This window comes from Clinocottus analis, unplaced genomic scaffold (genome assembly GCF_023055335.1).
Source record: "Clinocottus analis isolate CAN_PGR_092001 unplaced genomic scaffold, fCliAna1.0.p SCAF_23, whole genome shotgun sequence".
In the NCBI taxonomy this organism is placed as follows: domain Eukaryota; kingdom Metazoa; phylum Chordata; class Actinopteri; order Perciformes; family Cottidae; genus Clinocottus; species Clinocottus analis.
In genome coordinates this window covers 6,776,100-6,804,056 of record NW_027175965.1, presented here as the reverse complement: position 1 = coordinate 6,804,056, position 27,957 = coordinate 6,776,100, and the positions used below count along the sequence as shown (strand labels likewise).

Here is a 27,957-nt window from a genome sequence, read left to right as displayed (position 1 = left end):
ACTGAGAGGGAACATCTCTGACATTAAATTACCATTCATACAAGGCATCACTGATAGAGCACAACAAAGCAAAACCTTTTTACTGGGACATGATGGACTTCCAAATGAGAAACATTACATGCGTTGAACTGGATGACACTGACTGTTGCTGAACAGAAAAGCTGCAAAAACAACACAAAATGTGTGTCTACTATTCTTGTCAGCACACAAAGTACATGTATTCAAGTATTGTACTTGAGTACACTTTTGAGCTTTTATTTCCATCTTGTTTTTACTTCTTCTCCACTTCATTATGTACTTATCAGATACATATTTTGAGTTTCTTCACAACAATTCACACAAAAGTGCCGCTTTTTCTTGGAACTAAGTCATGTATCATGTAAAAAAACATGACATTAAAAATGACTAAATAGACTAAAGACATCTTAGCCCAAAAATTTAGCAAAAGACACTTAAGATTTTACTTTTAATGGGGTAGTTTTAGATTGTGGTACATTGTGGTAGTTTGTGTGTCGTACGCTGCTGCCCTCTAGTGATCAAAAGGAGGAACTTTAAGAACCAGTCTGTAAAACTTGATGAACGCTGCTTCTGTTTTCTGTTTACTATTTATTGTTGTGCTCTGCACTTGATCATTATGTACATCTTGTAACGGTAAACAGACCTGAAAAGGAACACATGAACATCGTTTTTACACAGTTTTAGTAATACTTGAACAGCAGACAGGCAAACACATGACGTACAGTAGTCTGTTTACAAATGGGATCACTTCCATACGTACCACAACTTCAACCGACACACATCCATTGACTACAATATAGAGGTTAGCTTTTGAACATAGCCGTAAGATTGCAGATAGAGAATTCAGTCAGTGAGGGAGCTTCATGAGGGTTATTTCACATGTAGGTCGTCCATGTGAAGAGAGCACAGGAGCGAATACTACACGCGTCCTGTGTCTGGAAAGTCACCAAAGAAAGCAGTAGCCTCTGGACCAAAGTTCAGCCTTTTCTGACTGAGACCCAGAGTCTTTTTTTCAGAGACCCATTTCAGTCAAGACGCTCTGTCCAGTTGAAGAAACAGCACTTTAAAGCAGCCATACTCTCAGCATCCAGTCAAAACCCTTAACACAGCCATCGTGACTCCAGGGTCATAATGAAGTCAAAGAAAGGGGAGAAAAAACATTATGAGGGTGACAATCTACTCCAAAAAACAGAGAGAAAGCGAGAGCATGAAATGAAGGATGGAGGATAGTTCATGAATGTGTGAAGGCAAATATTCTGCTCAATTTGTGCGTGCGAAAATTGACTGTAAACATATTTTTGATGACCGATGTCAAACAACAGAATAAGATATCTCTTCAGGCGTTACAGTAGAGCTCTGTCAGTATTGCAAAGCTGGATGTTATACGATTATTGGAGTCCTGTAAACCTCAGACCACTCAAATAAATTGAGAATTGCTGCAGTTTCTGCTTCCCAATAGGTAATTACATAAATTCAGTTGTTGCATATGTGTGTCATTGGCCCGTGGCCTTCATCCAAGGACTGTGAAGTACTTTTTTAACACAAGGAGCGATGTCAGGAGTCAATTTCCAGCATACAGAGGAACAATCCCATCAGAATATTTGTGAAATGATATGGAGAGAATTCAAATCTGTTCTGGATTCAAACTATTAGAAACCTTCAACATGTCAAGCCGTGTGTGTTGTACCTTAATGTAGATATGAGATGCATTACAGTATTCCATCCAGACAAAAAGCTGCGTGATAATGATCAGTTATCAATAAAAGTGTCAGTGCTGTGATGGAAATGTCTCACAAAACATAAGCAAATTACATAACGTAATTTTTAAAAATCAACGTGCAATCACTGCAAATCAGTGTTTTGATAAAAGTGTTGAAATGACAGATATAATATATATATATGTAGAATCTGAGTGAAATTAGTCATTTGAGAAGCGATGATGTGAGGTACACTAAACCACATTAATTCTCTCTAACAGTTTATCATCTTACAGTATGAAGATATTTTCCATCCCTGCATAATCACCATAAGTCTGTGTTTGAACTGTAGGAAGAAGGAACATCAGATGAGCAGCATCTTCTGTGGTTATGGAATATAAAAGGATATGCACAAACAAAAATAGCACGTAGTCTTACAAGCTATTTCCATGCTTTGCTCGCTTGTCAGTCAGTTGATGAGTTCAACATAATGGCCCTAAAATCCCAAACATGTCCTTTACAGACATTAGCTGATGACCTTCTGTTCTTTTAAACCACCAACAAAAAAATGCAGCAGGTCTGATACACAAAACAATCAAATGAAAACAAGCCATAAGCCAACAAATAAATAAATAATAACGGTTTACCTTCAAAGCTGCACCGAGTAAAGTTTGTGCTTTTTTACGGAGCTCCCTTGCAAAAATACATGTTCATTTATGAATGGAGCAGGCACGAGGCCCCGAGGTGCTCCATGTATGCTATCATACATGTGCTGACCCTAAAATACAGTATACAATCCTCAGTTCTCTCAGACATGGAAACGCACACAAGGCTTGATGACATCAGACACACCAATAAGGACTCATTCTCCCGCGATACAGTATTTCTCCTCAAGCACCGTTTTGTTAATCTGACATCTGAATATTAAGTCGGCAACTGAAACCGTGGCGGCCCTCTGACCAGTGTTGTTATTATGAAGCGCCATCATTTCCATGTTAAATGACCCTCAGCAGACTAAATAAATAAGGCTCATGGAGATTGAAGCTGTCAGTTACTGTCAAAAGTGCGAATAGCAGTTTAAATCTCGTCGCCCTTTCATTATATCGGTCGAAATAAAAGAGATAATTCACACTGAAACAGCCTGTTTTGTCAGTGAAACCTATTGTTGCGTGACTTTTTTTCGTCCTCAAAACATTCAACTGCGTGAACAATTGTGAATTTGATACGACAGAACTGATCATGGATCCAATTTTCGCACAAAGTTCAACATAATGTGTTGTGGGTAAAAGGCTTGATTGCTGTTAAATGCTTGCTTTGTGCCGTTCAGACGACATGTGTTAAATTTTCTCCCTGATGTGTTTATCTCTTATCGGGTGTGTCCGTCGTCTCCGTCTCGTCTCAATCAAGCCTTTCTTTTGTTTTGTTTTCGCAGCCGTCCCGGTGGCTCTGCTTTGATTGGCTTGTGTGGTTCAGGGCTGAGGACACTCCCACAGAGAAAGGGCCGCGTTGCACCGCATCCATACAGCGGGCGGGCACGTTGGAGCTACAGGGAGTCGTTGGTTCGGTCACACTGTTCGTCTGGAGGGCGGAGTTCTGCAGTCTTTTGCCGTCTTTGCGGGTCAACTGGTTGTTTGGTGTTTGTGTGCGTGTTGAGAAGAGAAATACGGGTCAAAGCAAAGGTATAAAGGCAGAAGTTGTCGGGTGCAGGCTGTAGTATGTTGACCAGAAATGGAGACAGGTTGTTTTTTTTAGGATTGGATGACAAAACCAGGAGGGAGAGCCTCTCCTCGCTCGCTTCCTCTGTGTATTCAGTAGAGGGGTTTTTGTCCTTGGCTTTCAAATTCTGACCAGGCGTCATTTAGTTCCATGAAAATCATCTTGGCATATTGTTCATAGGGCTGTCCTGTCGCCTGCGAGGGGAGACAGAAAAAAAACTGATGAACCCAAAGAAAAATCACCTATAAATCACCTTTATGCATGTGCTGTGCAGTATGTGTGTACACCTTGTTTTTATGTTTTCTGGTGTGCATTTACTTTGTGTCATATTAAATCCATATGGTCTTGATTTTGTGTGCTTCTGAGTTGAACCATATCTGACATAAAGCATTATTTAAATCTGCCCTGTTTTGAAGCTCTTGCCTAAATTCAGTCAGCAAGACTACCGTAAATCTATCTATCTATCTATCTATCTATCTATCTATCTATCTATCTATCTATCTATCTATCTATTTATCTATATATATATATATCACTCTTGCATGCTTAAGCTCGTAGTTTATTTCTCATACGTCTGCCGTTCATTTCTCATGCATGCTCATTAATAATTTAATCGTGCAGGGCTGTCAATTGATCAAATTAAGAACCCGAGTCCAAGCGCCAAAGACTCATTCAAGACTTGTAATCACATGTCATCTGTTAACAATAAACAATCCTCTTTCCTTCATCTTTTGTCTCTCCTGATTGAAATGCTGCCGTCTTGAACTGATTGATCAGCGGGTATTGATTTTGTGATTCACTCACTCGGCCCCTGTGATTGCCTCCACGTTGGCTTGTTCGGATAAAAGAGAGAATGATGAGAAGTACTTTTTTCTTGCATTTCTGCCTGCCGTGATTGCACAGCAGATCCCCGGGACATAACCTTAATCCACTGAGTATTCCTGACGGTAATAACAAAACGAGCGCGACCACAGGTAAGCTCATTTTACCAGCTACTGTTATGATTGCCCTGACCTTGTCTTGACCTTTGTAAAGACCGTGAGAAGCCTCGGTTTGTTGTGCTGTGCTGCTGAGAGCCAGTTCTCAGTTCACTGTATTTATTCACAGGTTGACTGAAAAGATATGAAGCCAAACTTTTGTGGATTCATTGCAACGATGCCGCTGGTCGCACACCTCCTGACACTGATGTTGGTGGAGTCCGCCATGGGAGCCCCAGACGCCATGAAGGCCCGAGACACACCAGCGGATGATATCAATATTTTCATGACTGTGGCATGGCAAGTAGCCAAGCACATGGGCCCAAATTTCAGCTGTTATGTCTGTGGCCTGATGCCGTACACCGCCGGAGAAGGCCTCCCTCTGATGGCCGTACCCGCCTCTGACTGTGACACCTGCCACCTGATGCACATTCCGTTATCTCAGTCCTATTCTCATCCCGATTGCTCCAGGCTCTCCAAAATGAGACCGCTTAACTGTTGGAGAGGACATGGCAACTGCTACAGGTGCCAGAAAACTCCCAAACCTGTTCCCATCCAGCTCATCCCGCACAAATTCCACTGGTGTCTCCAGAATGACGGCGAGGCGCCGGTGGGACAGTCGGACTGTTCTCGTACATTCAAATGGGACCCGAGACTGACGGATTTTGAATTTAAATCTCTGGATTCTGCACCTGAGCATTGTTTAGCAGATGCGGCCAAGGGGCGCTTCAGCGCTCTAGCTCGCCGCACTGCCAGCTGCTCCATCTCCTCTCCCGTGGGAATGTACTGGGTGTGCGGAAACCTCGCATACCCGCACCTCCCCGTGGATTACAACGGCCGCTGCGGATTGGCGTACGTCATCCCGGCTATGAGAGTGGCTCACTCGCTGCCCCGGACAGCTCGCAAACGGGTGCAACGCGGAGTTTCAGATGTCTTCGGGACTCACCATCAATCAAATTTCAAGAACGTCCTCGGCCCCCTGCTTCCTTTTTACGGAGTTATGTCTGCGTTGGATCAAATCGCCGATCTGTCGCACGCAATAGAGGTGATAGCGAATGAAACCGGGAGGGCGCTCATGCTTCTGTCGAGCGAACTGGCCTCTGTCAGACTTTTAGCTTTACAAAACAGAGCTGCTTTGGATTTTCTCTTAGCGGCCCAAGGAGGAACGTGTGCCGTCATCGGTTCTGAATGTTGTACTTTTGTGCCGGACTACAATGCTACAATTGGTGATATAATTAGCCACCTTCATGAAACGGCTAAATCTGTCCACCAGGACAGTAGTTCTTTATTTGATTGGTTGAAAACTGCTTTTGGTTCAATGAGTCAACGCGCTGCTGGAGTGCTAATCATGGTAGTTGTTTTCATTGTTTTATTCTCTCTCTTTATATCGTGTGTGAAAAAGTTCATCTTTAATATGAGTTAAGTATGAATAACTCTCGAGCATTTTCATTTTAACTTTGCCAACAAGACTAAATGATTTATGTCTGTTAGATTACAGTAAAACTGTAACAATGTGGTTCAAAACACGTTGTCAATAACATTGTTTTATTATCTTGGTAACTCCTAATTTTATAAGAATTGCTCATAAAGATTGAACAGATTGTGTGTTTTAGAACTTTAAACTTCTGTTAAATAGAATAAATGAATAAATACAATGTGTTTTTTATATGGTGTTTTTAGTAAATATAAGAGCCGCCCCCTCCCTAAAAAACAAACAAAAATACGAATACTTATTCTTATATATATAAATATAATATGATGGGTAAAAATTGCATTAAATCAGCAACTATACTATGTTACTTAATTTGAAAATGGATGGTATATATTGAATACTACACTTGTGCTGATACTTTGTAAATGAAAAATGTCCACAAAAAAAAAACTGCAATCATTTTTAAATTGTGGAAAGAGACACAGAGTCTTGTTTTCTCCCCCTGCAGTCATACAAGTATAGATCCTCAGCTAATTATTATTAAGTCCAGCAGTCGTCGTGGGTCTCACCTTATCTGGATGGACGACCAGGACGGCTTTGCGGTAGACCTTTTTGACCTGTTCCGGGGTCACCAGGTCAGCCATGCCCACAGACTTCCAGCGCGTCTCCCCCTCCCACAGCACAGTGTGCATGGTGGACAGCAGAGCGCGGATGTTACGCTCCTTCCCCTCGATCCAGTCCAGAATCTAGGTCACAGACAGGAGAGCGAATGAGAGGGTCGCCGTCAGCGAGTGAGGACCAGATTTGGAACAATAATTAGCAGAAAGGCTTTCAGTGATTTCTGGCTCTGGTGAAATGTTTTGAAAGTAGCAATTAGAGGGAGCAAAGTTGGATCATTAACTCTGCAATACACAGAAAAGCTTTGCTCAGGAAAAAAGTTTTTGCGAACACTATCCTACTTTTGGGAACCACTAAACTTTGAGTGTGCTACACTGGACAAACAGGTGACAAAACCCCCATGAACTGCAATTCTACTCAGATGTAGTGACGCAAAAGTCATGAGACTTCATGGTGTTTCTCAAAGAAACTTCAACAGCAAATAAGAGCCACAAACGACTTCTTAAATCCGAAAAAAAAAGCCCCTGCCTTTATTTTCTCAGGGTCCATCTCTTTGGCCATCTCCTCCTTCCTCATCTCTGCTATAGTCCTGGGTCCTTTTCTTTCTTTGGTCCCTGCAAAGCCCTGACCTGACAGCAGGTCGTCAAAGTTGGCATGCGAGGCTTTGGGCTTACAACCTGGGAGAGAGGAATGCAAACAACAAGGACAGAATACATACTTTTTTAAAGCTGTTTTAAGCCACTTTCTGCCCTACACCAGATGCTGCAATGCTCTGTAAACTACCGATTGAGTGTGAGATTAACTGCCGCAAAAGAATGAATGTATGTACTTTAAGTAGCAAAGACAACACAAAACAACATGTAGAGAGGAGTAATGCAACATATGTAATGTATACAAGGCATCTAGATTCAAAGAATTATGGCAATTTATGGAAAAGATGTCATGCCTACAAGACTTTGAACACATTGTATTCATCATAAGACACCACATCTCTTGCTCACCTGTGCTAGCCTGTGGTTTGGCCCCAGCGCTGGGCGAGCCTCCCCCCATTGCAGAGAAGCTGACATTGTAGTTGGGTCGGTTCTGGGGCGAAGTGTGAGGCAAGGGGGTGTGACTGGGGCTGGGCTTTGGCTGCGGGGCGGAGCCCTGCCCTGGGTTTTGCCATCCTGCGCCGCCTCCAGCGCCGGCACCTGGCTGCCACGAGGAGAAGCCGGCTGCCGTGTGGGCCTGCCACCCTTCTGCGTGCTGGGGAGACGGAGGAGGTCGCGACGGGGAGCCCATGGGAGGGAGGGAAGGGGCGGTCCCAGTAGGAGTGGTGGGTTTGCTGGAGAAGCCGGGACCTGCCAATGCAAAAGAAAGATATGAGGATACATATAGTGAGGTTGGAATAACGGCAGCTCATGTGCTGCAGGGTATTTCCAGTGACTGACCTCCAAGGCTTCCCCCGAGGTTTCCTATGTCAGCGAACGGGTCCAGGGTGTTTGGCTTGGTTTGGTGGGTGGGGGTGTTGTTCACCGAGCCCGTGGGGCTCGTAGTGGCTGACAGACTGCCCATGCCAAAGCCTGCTCCTGGATGAATTAACAAACAGGTCATATATTTGTAGCCCTTCATTGTCTGTGTGTGTGTGTGTGTGTGTGTGTTACTGGTTTCCACCTGTGCTTGTCGTGGCAGGTCTGTTCCAGTCCCATCCTCCCTTTGCATTTTGCTGCTGAATATTGACGGTCGGGTTGGTGGGCGGGACGGGGGAACTTCGGCCTATTTAAACACATAAAGATGTGTCACACACTGAGCTGAGAAAATAATCACATTGTTGGGTCTCATGAGAGGCGATATTAGAGGCCAGTTTAATAAACTTCTTGAAACTTTATTTACTGTTGGTATCTCCTTTGGTCAAAAGCCAGAGATACATCGCTCCTAAAAATGTATCAGGCCTGTTTTAAACGTTACTGCGGGCCCGTGTTGGGTTCAGGTCAGCAATATTGTACTGTCAAATGTAAATGTAGCATGATACACTGATTCATAGATGTACTGATACAGTAATGGTGTGAGTGTCTTGCTTCAACACGCACACACTGACATCATGCAAGCACATTCATCTCCACACAGCAGCAATACAGAAAAGACAAACTCTTGCAAAACAAGTGTGAGTGAGCAAAAATAGAGTAATCGTAAAAATATTGTTGGAAAAAATAATAATTAAATGAATATAATTTGGTGGGGAAAAAAAGAAGTTTGAACCAGAGTTGTTGCACAGAGACAATGTCTTAAGAGCGTGGCGGCACACTAGCAGATATTGAATGACGTGCCTTACCCTGATGGACGCTTTTATTTCCTCCACAATGCTGTGAGGGTGCAGAAGCATGCCTTACCCAAGCTTGCAGCCTGCAGGGTGGGTGATGGAGAGCGAGCAGCATGCAAGAAGGCGTCCGGCTGCGCCACATTACCTGGTCCAAGGAATGAACCCATCATGTCCTGAGGCTTGGGCATGGGACCTGCCCCAAAGGGATCAAATGCTGAGGGGCACAAACATACCTCCTGTTAATATTGTCCTACTGTAGAAAACTGCACTGTGTAGCCAAGATGTTTAACTTTTATAAAAGTTGTTTAATTTTATTGGATGAACCTTTGCATTACAGAATGTGTTGTAACACTGTTTTTTAAATAATATATTTTCAAATAATCACAACTGTTTGTTCCCTGTGCCAAAATGAAAACTACTTTATCGTCGGATGTGTTTGTTATTGTTATTAATTATGATTGTTTGCGTAGCTGCATCACACTCTGTGAAATACCCAAAATGACATATAAATAAATAAAAAATAGAACTTATTTAAACCTTTTAGAAATATTATTTGCTTTATTTTTCCAAAATATTAAAACAATTCATTACAGTGAGGTAAAATAATTTGAGTATATCTTTTTTTTTTTGCCTTCTTGACATTTTTATTTTTATGCTTTTATTTTTTAATAGTTATTATCTTTATCAGTTTAACAATATTATTTTGAATCAAGGCCATTGTCTGCGCTCATGAACAGCATTGGAAGAGCAGAATTAATGTGATGTGATGAGATTATTTCATGAGATTATTTCAGTACTATTTGAAAATTTAAGAATGAACTTTCATGCTTAATAACAAAAAACCCACTAAATGTTAACTTAGCAATCTAAACCTACTTTCAGCAACATCACATTTGAAATATGTGTTTTATGGTTGTGTTTCAAATGAAATGGCTCACCTGTTGGTGCAGGAGAGGGACATGGCGAGGCGGTGTTCGGGACTACTTTACGTGGTGTGGACTGGGCCGACGACCCTCCACTGGTTGGCTGGGATGGGCCCCCGAACAAGTCCCCGAGGAGGTCAGTGGTCGCGGCCGCAGCGGACGGGGGATGAGCTGAAGGCCGGTTGATCCCGTCCCCATCGAGGCCGAGAAGATCCACCTCCTCGGGTTCAGGGGCGGCGGCCATGGCAGCGGGCGGTTCGGGTCTCTGCGGGGCCGCGCTGGCGTTGCTTCGCTGGCTGGAGAGAGAGAGCATCTCGTCGTCCGAGGGCTCGCTCTCCTCGCCGTGGCCTCGACCGTCTGCACCCCCGTGAGGTCGACTCGGCTCTGCAGGTGTATAGAAGAAAAAGAAGAAGAAGAAGAAGAAGAAGAAGAAGAAGAAGAAGAAGAAGAAGAAGAAGAAGAAGAAAGAGACGGTGCAGAAGATTATTAAATGAGACAGAGGCACGCAAAGTGGAGAAGGTAGAGAGAAATTACAGCGCAGACAAAGGAAATTAATTGGGACAAAGCAGACAGAAATACAGAGTAGGTTAAGAGGGAAACGTTGGGCATAATGGGCAACTATGTAGGTCATCTCTGCAATAAGCACCAGCTTTTCTCCTGATGCTGTGTACTATGTGCTATAATACACCAAGTCACACACTTTGCAGTTTGCCAATGCTAGCTGCTTGTAGCTAACAATTAGAGGACATTTCTATAACCACGCCCTCAATCTTTATTCATGGTCCAATCAATAAAATATACAGTATGCTTTTAACGAAAGGATGGGATGTACGTGTGACTATAAACCCGAGCTACCATTAATCTAGAGCAATATCTCACTTTGGTAGACCATGTTTAATCTGAACCACGTATTTGCTTTCTTTAGCTTTTAGCTCTTTGGGGGAATTACATACAAGAGCAATGTATTCATGTCTCCAGATGTTTGGTATATATTTAAGAGACAGATTAAAATCATCTACCAAAATGATATATGCATGGATGGGGTTCATTCCAATTCAATCAATACAGATTCTTCCCAATAACAGGAGATATATTGGGTTATGTGTTCAATGCTTCTCTCTACATTTTAAGAGAGTATGATTGAATTGAACCGACCCCCGGTTAACTCCTCTAACAAGTCTGTGTTCTCCTCTCTTGTCTTACCCTCCAGATCCAATCCCTCCATTTCATCTTGTCGGGACAAAAATGACAGTTAGTTCATTAGTGTTCTTGTCTGCATGTACATGTCTGTGGATGTGGGTTTGGCATGAACTACATTCTCCTACTTCAAGTCATCTATTGCAATTGTGCACCACCGTAAACCTTTGAGCATATATTTGGTTTGAACGGTAATGTGAATTTCTAGATGTGTATTAGTCACTTGTTTATATCCTTGTGGACACAAGTCTGAGTTTTAGACTTTTAACATTTGGCCAGTATCAGTTTTTGTAAATAAGTACTTTTGTTTAGGGTTATTTTAGGTTAATGATTAGTAAAGCAATGAACAAATGTCAGCTATTTTTAATTTATATCAAATTCAGGCTCGTAAGCCCTACAGAGCAACTCACATCCAGAGGCATTTACTGACTCAGAAATGCTGAATAAAGACAAAAAGCTAATGGATCATGCATTATAAAATAGGTTCCCATCTAAAGTGTGATGTACATTAGGCCCATGTTATTGATTTAACATACACGTGCAGTCCACGCTGTTGTTTGTGTGCTGTGTTTGTCCCCAGTGTAACTCTACCAGCAATAGCCAGTGCGTCCTGATGCTCCTGGTGGCAGGAGAAGAGCACGCTGGGGTTGAGATCTTTACATGGGAACTGCTCCCACGGTGGCGTCAGGTCTTTTTGCTTATCCACGCTCTCCACCTCCACGTCCAGTATGGCATGGAACAGCTGGGGATACTTCTCAGGAGAGTCGCACGCATCCAGCTCTGGTCTGAGCGGAAAATGATATGGCGAGAAGCACAGAGAAGGAAAAACAGACAAACATTGCGCTCATTGCATTTTTTAGGTTGTTGGTGACAGTATCAAGATCGATTTGATGTAAAGGGATCCGCAAAGTGATCAATCACAGTGATTACGTTGAAGAAATGCGCTCACTTGTTGAACTTTAACGTCGTGGTACCAGGAGCGATGAAGCCAGTGTGGAACTGGATCTGGAAGATCTGGGTGTTGGACACCTGTTGGAGACGGTCAAATGTAGTGGAGTCTCTCACTGTACAACTATCCGAACTGTAAGCAGAACTTTCTGTTGGACTGTGTCACGTTCACTCAGTGAGAAAACGCTCATGCTTTGCTTTGAATGTGTCCAAGGATCAAAAGCTGTGAAGAGACTGGTTGTACACATGTCTACTTCAACCCATTTACCTGAATGGATTCATACACTAACTGTAAAAAGAGGGTAAAGTTATTACCTAAAATGTCAGTTAGATTTTAGTAGCTTTCTTTGTTTAATGAAAAAACTGTAGTTTCATGCACATAGACCTTTAAATTGAAATAAAACCTACAAAGCGGGGCACATAACCTTTAAACCAATATCAGCAAAAATATACTGTTGGATGTAAAATGATATGATAACTTGAAGAAACAATAAAAAGGAGAGCTTTTATTTATTGTTAACTATGTTTTTTTTTTAAAAACAACACATTCTTCCAGCGCTCAGGAAATTAAAAAATCTGTCTCTGACGTGTCGCTTCTTGCACCTTCTTTCCTCCTGACAAAGTGTCAGTTTGTGTTCAGACTCATCCAAACAAAATATGCAGAAATATGCATAAATATTCAAATAAGTAGCAGCAACACCTGACTGATTCATGGCTGATAGTTCAATGTGATCTTGTGAAAACATTGTCATTGTGCAAAATGTGTTTATTAGTCAAGTTTTATTGAGAAGTTGACTTTATCAGTGGAGAGATGTGAGTTGTAGTTTACGTAGAAATACATGGTAGAATACAGCACAGAGCAGATGGAGTTTACCTTGGCCTGCAGGCGTCCCCCGATGGTGGACCTCATGTGGTAGACTGAAACAATGACGTCTCCTTGCACACTCACGCCCAGAGGGAACACCACCTTACCCTCTTGGACCCTGTGCTCTCTGGAAAAGCAGAGTGTGCGGCAGAGAGAAACAACGCAGAAGCATCAGACGCTGTATGAAGTCTTTTCTGAATGAAGACTTTATTTAAGGCTTTTTTGAAGATGCCCCTACCTCATCCTCTCGTACTCCTGTGACGTGGAGAAGATTTTTGTCTCCCCGATGAGGACGTCGCAGAAGGGCCGACAGCCGCTGCGCTGCTTGTTGAAACAGGGGACCGGAGTCACGGTGAGACCCTTGATCATCAAGGGCTTGGAGTGAGGGAGACTGGGCTTCTCTGAGACCATGCTGCACACGTAGCCGATGTATCTGCACACGAGAAGGAAGGATAATCACTTACTGTAAATGATAAGGGGGATGTTTATGCTGCGACTTCGATAAACTCTCAGTAAACGTGCACTTAAACTCTTAAAGGATGCTGTTAGATGCTCTGACATGAACTGATAAATAATACAGCTCCTGGCTGGTGAGGTAATAAAAGGGCAAAACCATGAGGGTCTGTTAGCCCTGCAGGCTCAGATTCATGCTGAGGACTGCTGGCTGCACTATTCAAGTTTTGACTCTGAAAGGGCAGATATCAGAACAAGCATGTGTCTATTTCTGAAACCCACTCATCATGTGAATGTGTTCACTTCTGAGAGCGTCGTTAGATGGCAAACAATATTGGATTCAGTGGTAGAGAAAACACAGGAAAGAAGACATTTTTTTTTCTCAGAAACACACACACACACACACACACACACACACACACACACACACAGGGTCACAAACCTGCGGTGTGATGGCCAGAGGCCAGAGCCGGGTCTTTTGGCGCTGAGCAACTGCATGGCAGGAACTGGGTTGTTGAAGAGGTGGCAGAAGCAGAACATGGCACAAACCAAAACACCAGAGGGAGCTCGGACATCCTAAAAAAAAACACACACAGCAAAGGAGACTCTGAGACACTTCAGGAAAAGCTGGGTAATCATTATATTCTAAAGCTTTAGCTAATATATATATATGTATATATATATATATATATACTGGTCTACTTTCATGCATGTCAATCTTTGCACTGCCTCCATTTACATCGTATCACTGCAGCAATGACACCAAGATGTGTTGGTGAATTCTTTGCTGGAGATCTTCAAAGTCCTCCTGCTTTAAGAAGAACTGTTAAAGTAGCCAAGAAGCTACTGGAGCTAGCTTTATACAGCTTAAGAAAGTTCACATGTGAGTTTATGGAGATGTCCGATGATGAAACCATGCGCCCAAACAGGACAGACGGCTAAGTAACGGGAGTCAACATTTTTGCACCCTGAATGAATTCACTGTCATATATTTACTCGGTTCATTCCAGGTTACAGGAAGACAAAAGCATTCTTGTCATCCGAAGCAGAGAAAACATTTTGTTTGGAAAGTAACCGTTTGGTGGAGGTTATGCAAGATGGAGCAATTTGCCAAGCCGCAGCAAAACCACAGCGACTTGGCAATAACATGCAGCACCATGTACAGTGTGGCTGTCACTGAATTAGAAACGACAGAATACTTCAGTAGAAGTGATTGTATTGCAAGATATTTTTATTTAGGGCTTTAGCTTTGCTCAAATATGCATGGCATTATCAAACATTTAAAGGGCCAGTGTGTAGGATCAAGAGGTGGCGTATCGAGTGGTGAGGTTTGCAGTTTTTCCAACCAACAGAAACTTCTCCCGTGACTTTTATATTCATTGCACGTGCCAAATATGTCGACAACTACGGTAAAAGCAACAGTCGGCTCTGGGCTATGGTAGAAACATAGCAGTGTAGATATAAACTGCTCATTCCTAAGTAACAAAAAGACAACTATTCTGGTTTTCTGGTGAGTAAACACAAAGAAAAACATACTTATTAATATGTAAGATTTCTGCCAATAGATCCCCCAAAAAGCTATAAACTGGCCCTTTAATGTGTAAGCATATGCATACTAAAAGAGCAAATAGTTGCTAAGGAAACATTGTTAATTATATCATTATTAATATTATTTTGTTTGTTTTTTAGCGAACACAGATATACAATAAGAGACTCAAGAATCCATCTTTTTTTGTGGGATAATAGTCTAAACAGGTCCTTATACATTAAAAGTGCCTTCCCTTCATAGTAAACTAAATGAAACATGGCAATGTACGTGGTTAGAAGTGCAAAAGAAACTCATATGAGACAATCAAATCAAAAAGAAATGGAGGATAGGAATAAATAGGATGAGCGTCTTCTTACCGAGCAGGTGATGACACACACATTTTTGGGATTCTGTTTGAGCCAGTTGTGCATGTTCTTACACACAGCAAACAGGTTGTGGAGGCTGGGAGCCTGACGGGAAGGCCAATTACACTCGGAAACCTGGAAATGAGTTGGTGCAAGAAACAGGAGACAAAGGAGCAACGAGTAAAACAGGGATTGACACAGAAACAGACAGAAAGAAGCAAAGAAGAGGCAGAGAAAAAAAGATAAATAGTCAGGACGGGAGGAGAAAGGAGAGGTTGAGACCGGCAACGACATTGCATTGGCAGAGCAACACAACACGTCTGTTGCCATCATAAGTAATCTGCTAGAGACACAGCAACTTCCACAAGCAGACGGGGGCTCAATGCTTCAGCTTTTCTGCATGTTTCTGCTGGATGGCAGCAGTGTTTTTCCTCCCACTTGAAACCAAACCCAGCTGTGCAAAAGTGCTGCATGACAAAGAAAGACGTGCTGAGATAGTCAGAACCATGAAGATGGATTAAAATACAATAGATGGAGCGATCAGATTCAAATCCTTTTGAATTGATAATTTAGCTGGAAAATGTGGGATAGTGAACCATAAGTTACATTTTTCATTGAGAGACATATCGGCTCACAAGTGATTATTGCTGTGGTGAAGCATGTAAAGGATGCATGTTGAATCACTGCTGTGTTGCATCTCTTGAAGATTAAAGAGTATCATGTATACTAAAACTAAAACACACACACCCTGATGGTGCTATATCAGTCAAGACCAGACACAAAGCAACATTGTAAGTCATTTTAAATTGTGTTTCTGGCCACCTGATGAATATAAGTCGGACTTTACCTTTGCTTTTAGTATGCATTTTGGTCTCAACCAACTCCTGAGGGAAATATCTGTCTCTTTAGCTCCTAAATGTGTTGGGTATTTTGCAGTTGGGTGTCACTTCTCTGTGCGTTTGTCACTGCTTCGCTTGACCTCATGCGCCCTAGTGGGAAAACAATGACGTATTGTAGCTGGCATGACAGAGGAGTGAGAAATGATCGACCCAATTAGGGGGAATTAGAGGTTTTTCTCTGGGGGTCCCCGTAGTCTATGAGCAGATGGAACAAAAATAGAGCCATCAAACTGGAAACACGTCCTCATATCTCACCGTAGTGAAAATTGTGCACAAAGAAATACATCTGTAAGGGCTTAATCTGTAGCTTCATGAGACAGTCTCGCACTCACCCTGTTGGAGAATTTGGCGCCGCGGTAGTTACGCTGCGATAGATTGAAAACAGTGTAGTGGTCGGCATGGCGGCTGTCGAGGAAGGAGCGAATGTCCTCGACGTGGTTCTGGCAGCCAATCTGGACTGACTCCGCTGGGTAGGTCATCACTGAAAACAAATGCGTCATTCAGCTGCTGGATGTTGAGAAGAGTTGCACGCAATGTTGGTGCAGATGTTTACACAATATGCTGCACGAGAGCCTCCAACTTGTATCTGACTTCACCAATATTTTGTTGGTGGATTCGCATTTTAAATGTGAAGAGTGGGTATATATTCATGCATGACCGCTAGCCGCTGCACACATTATGAGTTCGAAGTACATCACTTGTGATTTGAACTTTCAGAATGCAGTTTTTCTGATTTTGACTTAATTATTTCAGGAGACAATGTAAGACTGCATCTACGCTAAATCCAGCAGCTAAAACCAAACGTGCTTACCTATGATCCGAGAAGTGATGTAGGCAATATCCAGCTCCCCTTTAGTGTACCTGTAACAAGGAAAAGACTGTTTTAAGAATATTTTCCCATGCAATTCTCATGACACAGAGAAAAGTAAAAGAGAATTAATATCAAAAGCTATAACGACCTTCGGCAATATTTTGACCACAGCCGATGTGATCGAGTGCACTCACACCCCGATGAGTGATTGACTTTTGCACAAAAACAACTCTGTATTGTATCACAGGTGTTATCCAGGAAGCACATGCGTTGATAGATGTCAGCATTTAAACAAGAGACTCAAAAGATGCCCTGTTCTTGAAAAAAATATCAAATCATTCAACAAAAAAAAAAAGGAGGATCAATGCATGACCAGCATCCAAAAGGTTGATCCGTCTGCCTCCAGCTGTCAGTGCACCAGGCTGCATGTCATACATATCCGAGTAATTAGACTCAACAGCTTTAGAGCAGAAGCTTCCGTGTGTCTGGCTTTGGGGAAGTTTTCTTTTTCAGGCTCACCACACCGAGCCTGAAAAAAGGGCTGATCTGCCCGGGATCAAAGGAATATTATATGTGAATTCTTCAATTGAGCGTCACTGCCTTTCACGGCTAAATTTAGCTATTCCATATGGAGTTGTTTTTTTTTTCTCAAACTGTGAGAGCAGCTGGGGTGCACACACACACACACACACACACACACACACACACACAAACAAGTGATCCACCACACACACAAAAAGTGAAGGAAAACAGTGCATATGAAACACTATGACGCAGCTGCAGAGTGGAGTGTAATTTCTTGTAACGGACTCACTAATCTGCGTATCGCTTGTATTTGAAGAGTCATTTCTTGAAATGTTTTTTTAACCCGACTGTGGCACACGGTTCGACTGGACTGCAGTTATCATGCAAAACACATTAGGAGGCTAATGTGTATCCGATTGAGTTGACTTGTGTCCCGTAGTGAAAATCCCCCAAGCAGGGCTGATCACCTCTGCGTGGTCATGGAGGAGCGCCATATGGCCCCGATGCAATCCTTGACCTGGTTATGCAACACAGTGCTACTCAACTCGTCTGCTTTTGAGCGAGAGCACGCTCACTGTGTCCGGGGATTTTATTCATTTTACATCATCATATATATATATATATCAAATCCAAAAAAAAAAGAAGAAGGAAAAATATTTGTTGTGTGACAGACATTTGCTAATGAAACAGACAAACAACCAAAGTTAAGTCCAGCAGAGCTGTTGCCTCTGTAAGCCAACCATAATGAAGTAATTGGACCACAGTTCAGGTTTCTATTTTCATCCAATTCTGTGAGTTTATCCCAGACTGCAGGTTTCACACTGTCAGGGAAGGTGAATATCTGTATATCTTTATTAAGCCAGTATTTGTCACTCTTCTTGCCCTTATTTAGGTTCCTAGAGCACATATTGTGTATTACCTCGGGGTAAAAATAGCAGAACGTTTGAAATACATTTTCATAATCAAAAATGAAACCATTTTATCTTGTCCTTTTTTTTTTGTCCAGGAAATATATCCCACAAATCCAGGCTTCTCTCTAACAATAGCGTGTTGGTTATTAAAGGATGGAAGCAGGTCAGGTGTCAGGTTTAAATGGCCATGACCAATAGACACACACTATGCAAATGAGCAGTCTCCCTGACCTCTTGAGGTTGGAGCTGCAGCCAATTAAAAACTACCGCAAGGTGTGATACGGAGAATGAATAGACGGAGAAGGACACGACTGGAAAGAAGGGCACAGCTGACACAGGGACTTTTCTTCTTCCTGCTCATCGGGCTTGCCAATATACTAGCTGCCTGGGGCTAATGTGTTTTAAACAGAAGCAGCTAATAATGTTGCTAACTGTTATATGCTTGACTCATTTTACTGAAAAATCTGAAAAATGCACCTTATTTGATAGTCTGTATGAATTTACTTCTTTTGTGAGTGCACAAAAGGAGCCTACTTTGTGTCAAACTCTTGTTTATGGAATCTCATTTTGAATCACGATGATTCAATGTGTTCTCCAAGACTGCTTTCACAGTTTCGTTATTGCTTTCAGTCCAGCTTCTGTCTTCCACCTTTATTGAAAGTGTGTTTCGCTCGCAGCATTGCAGTGTACCTGCACGCACAGAGAGGGCAGAAGAGTGATAACACACACACACACACACACACACACACACACACACACACACACATAAGATAGGAACAGCATCAAGACCACAGTGCCTATTGTTTATATTGCCTACTAAAAAGTAAACACCAGGAGCACGAAAGTCATTTTAGGCTTCATTACAGTTGTGGAGAGGTGCTCAGTGAATATATACACTTACACACACACACACACACACTCGGGCCGGATCCTGATGGATATTAGATTTGGGTTTTCTACATTCCCTCAATGCGTCTCTCCAGAATGTTATTCTTTACAGCCTATTCGTCTTTTTTAACAGCATTGTGATATGTACATCGAAATGGGAACGTTACAGTCAGGAATGGCAACCAATTCAAAGCTAACAGAAAGGCACGGATCATAAAATGTTTGCACTGAAACCCACTGAACCCAGAGTCTCACACAGAGGACACGACACTGGATATTTTTGCAAAAAGTGAGGGGGAAAAATGTGTGTGATGGAGACATAATTTCCGAGAGACCAAAGAGAGACGCCAACAGAGCAGAGGTGTCAAACATACGGCACGCGGGATCAGGAGGAAAACAGGCGTCGTGACGAAATTCAGGGAGAAAGTACAAGCTGCCAAATGGAGGATAACGTTTTGGGACATTTCACTGTCTTTTTCACCGCGAGGCATGTTTGTGCGAGTCGTTAAAAACGGATCCCGTCATGAAAGTGGCGTCACAAACGCGTCACAGAGCGAGGGGATCTGCAGAGGAGAGCCCGGGCAGATAAACAGGGGGCTGATGTGTGAATTTATGTTTCTAGTTTATTGTTGAAAGATCTTAAAATAGGGTTTATCATCCAAAAACCTCCAACGATGATTTAAACATAGAGAAATATTGTCGTTCTGTATGCGTTATTCTGCTGTGGTTTTCCTGGTCCGGCCCAGCATGTGGCCCCTTCACGAAAATGAGTTCGACACCCCTGCAACAGAGTGTGTTCGTGCCGGGGACAGACGAGAAATCAAAAATCAGCGAGAGGCAGATGAATGTGTGTCTGGAGGGAGAGGGCGGAGAGGGTCGGGGTGCAGACTGAGGACACTGTGCCTTTGACGAAAACCAGACCAGCCATCCAGACTGATCTGGACCATTGCCATTGAGTTTCTCACAGACGGAGGAACACACAGCTGAGCGTTACTGACAGATTAGTTTCCCTGCAAAAATGCTCTTCGGCCAGGTAAACATTCAAGCAGCCTGCGTTGAATTATTCAGCAGCAGCCTTTGGCCTGGAATATAGATGAGAGGCCAAGAGGAACCAATGAGGTCCAGTTGGGGTGTTAAAAGAAAGTCTTGTTAACAACTGAGCTCGCAGGGTTTTGCCTTGTATCACACAAACTCAGAGGAATTGATACTGAAGTCTTGTATATACAAGCAATGGCGGAAATTATAGAAAGAAATAATGTATTGAAGTGTTTCTGAACCGATGCCGTGATCCAAATTGTGAAGCAATGGAATTCAAGCCCCTTTTTTTTTTTTAAAGCATATCATTGTGTAATCAAGAGAAACTTACACCAATGGGGGAAAAAAAGATATATTTATCTTTTGTGAAATATTTATTGAAAACCAAAATAGAAATCAAGCCACCACAAAATAATACCTGATAGTAAAGATAGTTTTTTATTTCTTTTACTATGTTGTGTGCACTTTAAATTCCCCCACCGCGGGACTGATACAGGACTATCTTATCTTATTTATTTTTTTAAATAGAATAAAATACGTGTTAAAGATATTACTCTCCTGTTTCTTTGGGGTTGACTCAAACCTGCATTCATTTTTTTCCCGCTCACTTTGGAGAAGCGCAAAAAGCTAAAAACACAACATTGACAACACTTTACTTATGAAGTTCATACGGGGAGCCTGTGAGCCAGCAGTTGTCTCTTTACACATTCAGTAACATACAGTAGAGCGCCATTATTACAGATTTAGAGTCCACCTGATGAAGTCTGATGTCTGTTTAGCTCTGTTTTGACCTCCATCTGCCTCTTTAGCGGTGAGACGCTCCACTAAGTTCACCAGCTGGTTGCTCACTGCGCTGGCTGCTGTTTGGTGCTGAGCAGGATGTGCAGTGGTTTGAAACAAGGTTGATGAGCAGTGAGGTGAAGCAAAACATTAAAGTTGCGGACTGTAAAACTGAACACTAGAAAAACAGCAGTTACCTTAAAACAAGTTTAACGATCAAGCAAACGCTTGAAACAATTATTTATTTCAGATCAAATCGACTAAATATAAGACATCATGACTTCCCTCTAATGGATGTCGTGATTTATATATTGAAGACAAGAGAGGCCAGGCGCTATTTAGAGGAGAGAGATTTATGGAGACCTGAAGATGTCAGTGAAGTTTAATGATTTGGGGACAAATGAAAATAAGTAAGACGGGAACATCCGTGAAAGAGAGCGAGAACAGAACCGCCTCATTGTGGGTGATAGAAATCAGCGGAGCGCTCAAGAATACATCATCAGATCCTGCAGCTTGTTATCAAATCCCCCTAATTAACTGCTGGCTTTGTCTCGAAGTTTTATGGAGCAAAACAGAGAAACTGTCAATGACAGATAATCTATTTAATCCTGTCAGTATGCTTGGAACGGCTCTGTAGATCTACTATGTTGTCTGTTGTCCAGCTCACTTCACAAGATGTTTATGTATCTATGAGGGCAACAAACCACATAGTGCACCCTCATCCTTGGAGAATCACTTATGTTGTCACAGTCACATATTTCCTGTCCATCCGTCTCTAAATACAGCTATTAAATACCGCGCATACACCAGCACTCTCCCGTCAACGCTCCAGTGTGTCAGATCACAGCGGGATAGATTATGTTGACACTTGTCATCAAAAGAAACCGGTCCAAGCAGTTTTAAAGAGTCCTGCACTAAACCGTGACACATTGTTGTGCCTCTGTCAAGCCGTTCCTTTCCGAAGGCTTTCAGCCCCGATGCCACGGTCGCCTGCCTTAATTCCACCGCCCCATTATCCCAACCACCCACTCACACATGCGTCCATGTACAGTGAACACACAAACACACACAGCACCGCACTGAAATGAATCCTTCAGTAACAGCAGCGCACTGGCCATTTGGCACAATGAACTGCCGTATGAATAATTCAGCCAGGACAGGAGACGGCAAAGAGAGGAGAGGAGATGGAGGAATCGGTGGAGCTGAGGTGAGGGGTGAGAGAGGCAGCCGGAAAAAAAAAAAACACCGAGGGGAACGTCACGGACAGGAGAGTGGGAGTTTGCTGAGATGTGAGCAGCTTTCATGCTCCTCTAGCAGAGAAACAACCATCAAAGTTGCTGAGTCAATAGTGAGAGAGGAGCTGTGTGTGTGTGTGTGTGTGTTTCTGACAATACACAGGCCCCTTTGTGCTGCCCTGTGCAGATGCCTGTACACAAACACACTGGGACGACCGAGCCGTGCCAGACTCTGCTGCCTCCCTCTTTCCTCCCTCCATCTACACTGCTCTGTTTCTCCTCTAAAGCTGTTGGACACTTACATGACATTGGAATTAGTCACTGAAACCACATTCAAGGGATCAAAGTCATCATTACATTTGATATTCATTAGATGATGTGCGAAATCCAACCGCGTGACCAGGTCTGTGCAGTGTGTGTTCATGCTGCCGAGAAAACGGTTTTTCGCTTTACTTTATAAACTGCTCCAAATGCTATAATCTCACCTGGTTCTTACAACAAAGAATAACAACAATGTCACAGTTTCATGTCACTGTGGGTCCAAAAAAGTAGGTATATCCGACTACACCACATCAGTGTTAAGCATTTCAGATGCAAAGGATGAAAATGCTATTCGACAATGTAAATAGAAAAAAAACAGATGACATGTCATCAATGTTTTGAAGAAATGTGTCCAAAGCTGGCCATAGCGCTCTCACACAAACAAGCGGGAGAATGTGGGACTTTGGGTGAAATGTGTTTTTCAGCAGTAGCATTATAGCTCACCAGTGTATGCTGGTCAAATGTAATTTAATTAGATTACATTTAACTAGATTTTGTTGGTTGTAATAGGTGTCATATTATGAAATTGGGTTCACAGAAGCACCTTATTGGCATATCTCTTACATTTGTAAATGGGTGAGCACTTCTGTACCGATCTTTCTAACCCAAATTGCAGGTAATTGCACTTGCACCAGCAACAAACGAGGCAACGTCAACCTGTGTTGTTTGTCCTCGGTGAAAGGACGGAGATGGCGAATCACATTTTATTGATCTGAAGTAAGAAAGGGAATAGAGACGCAGAGGCTGGAAGGAAAGAACATACTAGTACAGTACGTCATGTGTATGAATGCAGCACTAACTTACGTGGCGACCTGGTGCATGACCTTGGTGGACGTGTCTTTCAGCGTGTCCTTCAAGTTGTCCTTGAAGTTGCTGAAGAACTTGCCAGCTCCTCCCTTCACCATGTCCAACAGTCCTCCGCCAGAGTTGGCATCCACATCTGGGGACAGAAGACCATTAGCCAATGAGAATCCAGAGAGAAACAAAATATACATGTACACAGATAAAGACACACAGAAATGTTTAAATGTCTTTCAAGGAGCTAGATTATATATATATATATAATGTGTAGACATATGTCTATATAAATAAACATGATCCTTCAATTACAAACTGGAGTTCAGAGGTTTTCATTTTAAGAAAGCAGATAGCATTTGTGGTACAATTGTGGGCATGCTTTTGATTGATTTTAACAGCAAACTTTCACACTTACTTACAAATACATTACAAACATTGTCTCGGAGGAAATGTGCAATCATAATCACCAAGTGTTTTAAAACTCTCTCACTACCTAAGTCGACCTGATCTCTCCCGTCTGGTTTTCTCTCTTTTTCCTGATTCTTCAAAAAAAAAAAGAAACTAATGCCTAACTCTGTTACCTTTACTGACTGAATTCAACTTTTTAATCCTTTAATTTGTTGATTACATCCAGGGATAATGCCACAATTTAACCTTAAATTATCCACGGGTTAGATTAGCAGATCAATATCACGCTCATGTTTGTACACTAATATGAAACTACAGTCTGCAGCTGTTTAATTAGCTACACAAAATGTCATCCCTTGTTTGTTTCATCCATACAAATATGTCAGGATTGTCTGGAGGTTTATTGTGTTGTCTTTGGACAGAAGGTGCTTCCCCTGGTTCCGGTCTTAATGCTAAGCTAAGCTAACCATTTGGTAATTATAGTTTCATGAGGGTGGTCTCAATCTCTGAAGCAGAAGAGCGAGCACATTTCTCAAAATGTTGAACTATTCCTTTCATATGGCAACCATATTGAGCGCGTCTGTGCTGAGGAAGACAAAGTGAAACGCTTCCCTTGCATTTGGGCTGTAAGTTTTGGTGTATTTTTAAACCCCCTCACTATGCAAATATTCTAGAGAACATGACAGAATGTATTAGGAAAACTCTGCCTTGAAAATAAAAAGCTACGTGAGCTTGACCTGGATCAGCCAATCATGTTCAGATCCCTGCGAAGGTAAAGAAGGATCTGTTATGATGAAGGAACAAACGCGCTTCAAATAAACCTCACCATACCGAGAGAGCAAAAAAGAGGACCAGACCAGTAGCTCACCCCTCCTCCCTGCTCAAAGGCCTCCTATCGCTTTCACAGACGACCGAGAGAGAGAGAGAGAGAGAGAGAGAGAGAGAGAGAGAGAGAGAGAGAGAGAGAGAGAGAGAGAGAGAGAGAGAGAGAGATCTCGTTGTGTCCAGAGGGATCAGTGGGCTGTCTGAATTTGTCTCCCTCCTCCTACGGCCCCAAACATTTCTCCCTCAACATCCAGCTAGGTGTGAATGACACAGATGGAAGCATGCGCACAACAATGAAGCTTGATGAAGAAAAAAACGGACTGCGCTGCACCCGCACGTCCGTGCTGCTGCACTGTGCCGGGCCGCGTTGCGTCCTGGACCCGAATGACTGCGGCTTCCACGCGGGACTCTAATCTGCTTAATTATAGATGCTGCTGGTGAGACAATGATTAACCATCTACAGCTTAACCAAAGGAGAATCCCAATGCTTTGAATGTTTGAATAGCAAGCTCCTGCAGGCTGCTAACCCCATGACACAGTGGCACAAGATGTGTTAAGCAGGTACAAGCTGACAGGTTAATACTCAAATCATTTTGTATAAAAGGTCTGAAATTTAAGGTCTTAACTACCTACAAACTACGGAGAGGCAAACGTGCCTGGGTTGACCTTGGGTACTTAAGCAAGACTACAATCCTTCCTATAAGCATTATGCAAAATAGATTGTACAACCTAAACATTAGAATTTGCAAAACAGGGGACTTAATTAGCCTTTAGGTTGAGAAATGAACATTGCTGGAGATCATGCTGAAGGTTGACGTTGCTCTTATTACCCTATTAGAATATAAGCTTAGTTTTATAGGCACCAATTGGTAATGCGTGTCTTTAAAATAGAGTATTTTATAATACAGCAACAGGCTATGGCTCATGAGTTGTACTCATCTTTGGACCAGCAGACAGCCGTGTTTGCTAGTTAACACTTAGAAAGTTGGTATACAGTCTGGACCAGTGGATTGCTTTTTAGTGACCACTTGCTTGTGAGACATACTCAAAGATGAAATATGTCCATGTCCATGAGTTGTGAGATTGTATCTAACAGATATTTGAAGAAAACAAACACAAATACTGTTTCCTACAATCCTGCTCCCAACGCAACGGACTTGAGCTGTTTTTTATAAGTGATCATCTTTAAACAATATTGAAGGCTATTTTAGCTCATATTCTCAGCTCCATTTTTTTTTATCATCCAACTGGCTCTACTATGATGTGTCATCTTCTCTTCTATGTGTTGTTTCCCATCCTGAGTATGAATACTGCATTACTGGGTGAATGAATACCTGTACTCAATACATTTCTGCTTTGCCTCTATTTTAAGTTGCATCTATTTCTCTGCATATCTGTTAGCGGCTCTATGTGCCTCTCAGTCCGGGGCCAGATGGATGTGGGAGTGTGCAGCCTGGTGAGCCAGTTACAGTGACAAACCTTGCTAATATAGACACCAGGGGGAGGCTCTGATACCGGCTCCATCAGCTAACACAGCAGCAGCAGCAAAGAGCCAAGCCACTCACAGTGAAGAGAGAGCGGGACATCAACAGAATAGAAATCCCTCAGCATCGCCAGATAGATCAATGCACGGGTCTCCCCTTCTTCTACAGTGCCAACCCGCATACCCCATCCAGCTGTTGGTGAATAGGACAGCTGGATACATAGACACACACACACACACACACACACACAGGCATATACATACATGAAAGAGAGCATCCGTGAGGTCATGCAGACCAGACAGACATCTGACACTGGAGCCCCCCACCTCCTCCTTCTCCTCCGCCCTCCCTATCAACACCAACCTCCATCCCCTTTCCTCATTGACCCTTCTCATCCAGCTTCTTTTGTTTCACTCAAATGTCAAACCTCGTAGGGCTGGCTGACTCCACAGAGCCATGCAGCGAGGCTCTGCGGCCTTTAACTTCAAACGCCTGAAGTAACAGACGCTCCTATTAGCCTGCACGTATTGCAAATAAATGGTATTATGAGCAGTTAGCAGTTATGGCTGTAGTGGTGCTAATATTACTGGATTGTTGTCATTTTTGCTGGAAACTGCACAGAGATAAAAACAGAAAAGTATTTTAAAAACACTGATGAAGCACAAACATCTGGCATTTCTTTTCTTCCTCCTATATGTTATATTTATATTTATAAATGTAAATAAAAATGTTATTTGAAACTATACTGTGGCGATAATGATTTATTTGTGCATTTATAATTGATAAATAGTGGCGTCTCGCGATCCTTTTTTGGATGGGCCAAGTGTGCCAAGGCATGATCCAGAATTACAAACTAACTAAGTAGTAAATAGGAGTTAAGACGCTCTTTTACAGATTAAAGAATTGATCTCATTGAGGAATGAGGTGTCAAAACAAATGAGCTATTATCACTGAATTCAATACGCCGTGTAGGTGATTTACCATCAGATAAATTAAGAATTATTTTAGCTTTAAATGGATACATTAGGTTTGTAATCCATCATATGCAGCCAGTTGACTTCACTTGTAGTAATAAAAAAAAAGGTATTTTGTGTTTGTTCTGACTAATACTGAAGCAGGATTTGTTCTCACAACTGCTGACACATTTAAAGCCTGTATTGAAATGTGGCAATTGTGGTATATGACACATAGCTGTAAAATACATTTGTACATATAGTATTTCATATTTTATGTTTTTACACTTCATGCAAGAACAACACATACAACGCAGATTATTTTTACAAAGTTCACACACAGCTTAATCTGTTCTGCAAACAATAGCCCAATCTCGACATGTAGGGTTGGGTCTGGGAGCCACTATGAGCCCTGCAGGAGGATCCAGGAGGTGCACACATCGCATCTCTGTATACTTTCACTGTTGTTAGCCATTGTGTTGCCCACTGCTAACCCCTTACACCGGGACAGGTGCAGGCCACGTTAATACAGCGTAACGTAATCACATGTGTACCCAAGCAGTCTCCACGTCATCCCCCTCCGTGTTCCCGGAGGCGGTGAGGAGGACTCCTACCTGAGCTGTCCATGGTGCTGCAGTCCTCCTCTCTCAGCGGGCCTGCCTTCGGTCCGAGGGTGGCCGCTATGGAGCCTGCGAGTGTGCCGCCGCCGCCGCCGCCGCCGCCGCCGCCGCCGCTGCTGCTCCCTCTGCCGACGCTGAAGCTATCTCCGCCGCTATCGACCAACTGCAAAGATTCATAGCCATCGTAAATTGTCTTTTTCTTGTAGGCCCCCAGCAAGCTCATTACCGAAGCGCACAAGAAGGGGAGGGGAAAAAAAATAATAATTAAAGACAAAAGGAGCTCCAAATGCGCAGGCTACGCTGCGCCGTGAACGCCGCCGCCGCCGCCGCCGCTGCTGCTGCTACTGGTGCTGCTGGGTGCACCACATGTCCGAGCAGCAGAGGACGACCCTCCTTTCTCCTCTGTTTTCTAGGGGGGAGAAATATGT

General features: G+C 42.7%; 2 protein-coding genes across 4 annotated transcripts; one reads left to right on the top strand and one right to left on the bottom strand.

Annotated features, from left to right (window-relative positions):
* Positions 1 to 143: 143 nt before the first annotated feature.
* Positions 144 to 27,957, bottom strand: dnajc6 (DnaJ (Hsp40) homolog, subfamily C, member 6). 3 transcript variants are annotated; one of them, XM_068589665.1, is made up of 18 exons: positions 27,524 to 27,957; positions 23,246 to 23,381; positions 16,747 to 16,796; positions 16,268 to 16,416; positions 15,049 to 15,171; positions 13,586 to 13,719; positions 12,929 to 13,123; positions 12,700 to 12,817; positions 11,827 to 11,906; positions 11,469 to 11,662; positions 9,696 to 10,064; positions 8,828 to 8,971; positions 8,112 to 8,213; positions 7,889 to 8,020; positions 7,460 to 7,798; positions 6,987 to 7,135; positions 6,410 to 6,586; positions 144 to 3,625 (listed from the first exon to the last, which is right to left on the bottom strand). In XM_068589665.1, exons 1-18 carry the CDS (start codon positions 27,750 to 27,752, stop codon positions 3,524 to 3,526), a joined length of 2,922 nt encoding a protein of 973 aa, XP_068445766.1. In that variant the 5' UTR covers positions 27,753 to 27,957; the 3' UTR covers positions 144 to 3,523. The 3 variants fall into 3 exon arrangements, with proteins under 3 accessions (XP_068445766.1, XP_068445767.1, XP_068445765.1); XM_068589666.1 differs by having other exon boundaries at positions 145 to 3,625; positions 7,889 to 8,026; positions 8,903 to 8,971; XM_068589664.1 differs by having other exon boundaries at positions 146 to 3,625; positions 7,889 to 8,026.
* LOC137793497 (syncytin-A-like) lies at positions 4,587 to 5,831 on the top strand. The gene has a single exon (XM_068589685.1). It carries the CDS (start codon positions 4,587 to 4,589, stop codon positions 5,829 to 5,831), a length of 1,245 nt encoding a protein of 414 aa, XP_068445786.1.

Excerpts from the sequence above, each read along its gene's own strand:
- LOC137793497 (XM_068589685.1), top strand. The coding sequence starts at position 4,587 with ATGCCGCTGGTCGCACACCTCCTGACACTGATGTTGGTGGAGTCCGCC.
- dnajc6 (XM_068589664.1), bottom strand. The coding sequence starts at position 27,752 with ATGAGCTTGCTGGGGGCCTACAAGAAAAAGACAATTTACGATGGCTAT. Across the intron at positions 8,972-9,695 it reads TCCCTCTCCTGCACCAACAG|CATTTGATCCCTTTGGGGCA; the intron begins GTGAGCCATTTC and ends TGTGCCCCTCAG. Across the intron at positions 8,027-8,111 it reads ACCTGCCACGACAAGCACAG|GAGCAGGCTTTGGCATGGGC; the intron begins GTGGAAACCAGT and ends TAATTCATCCAG.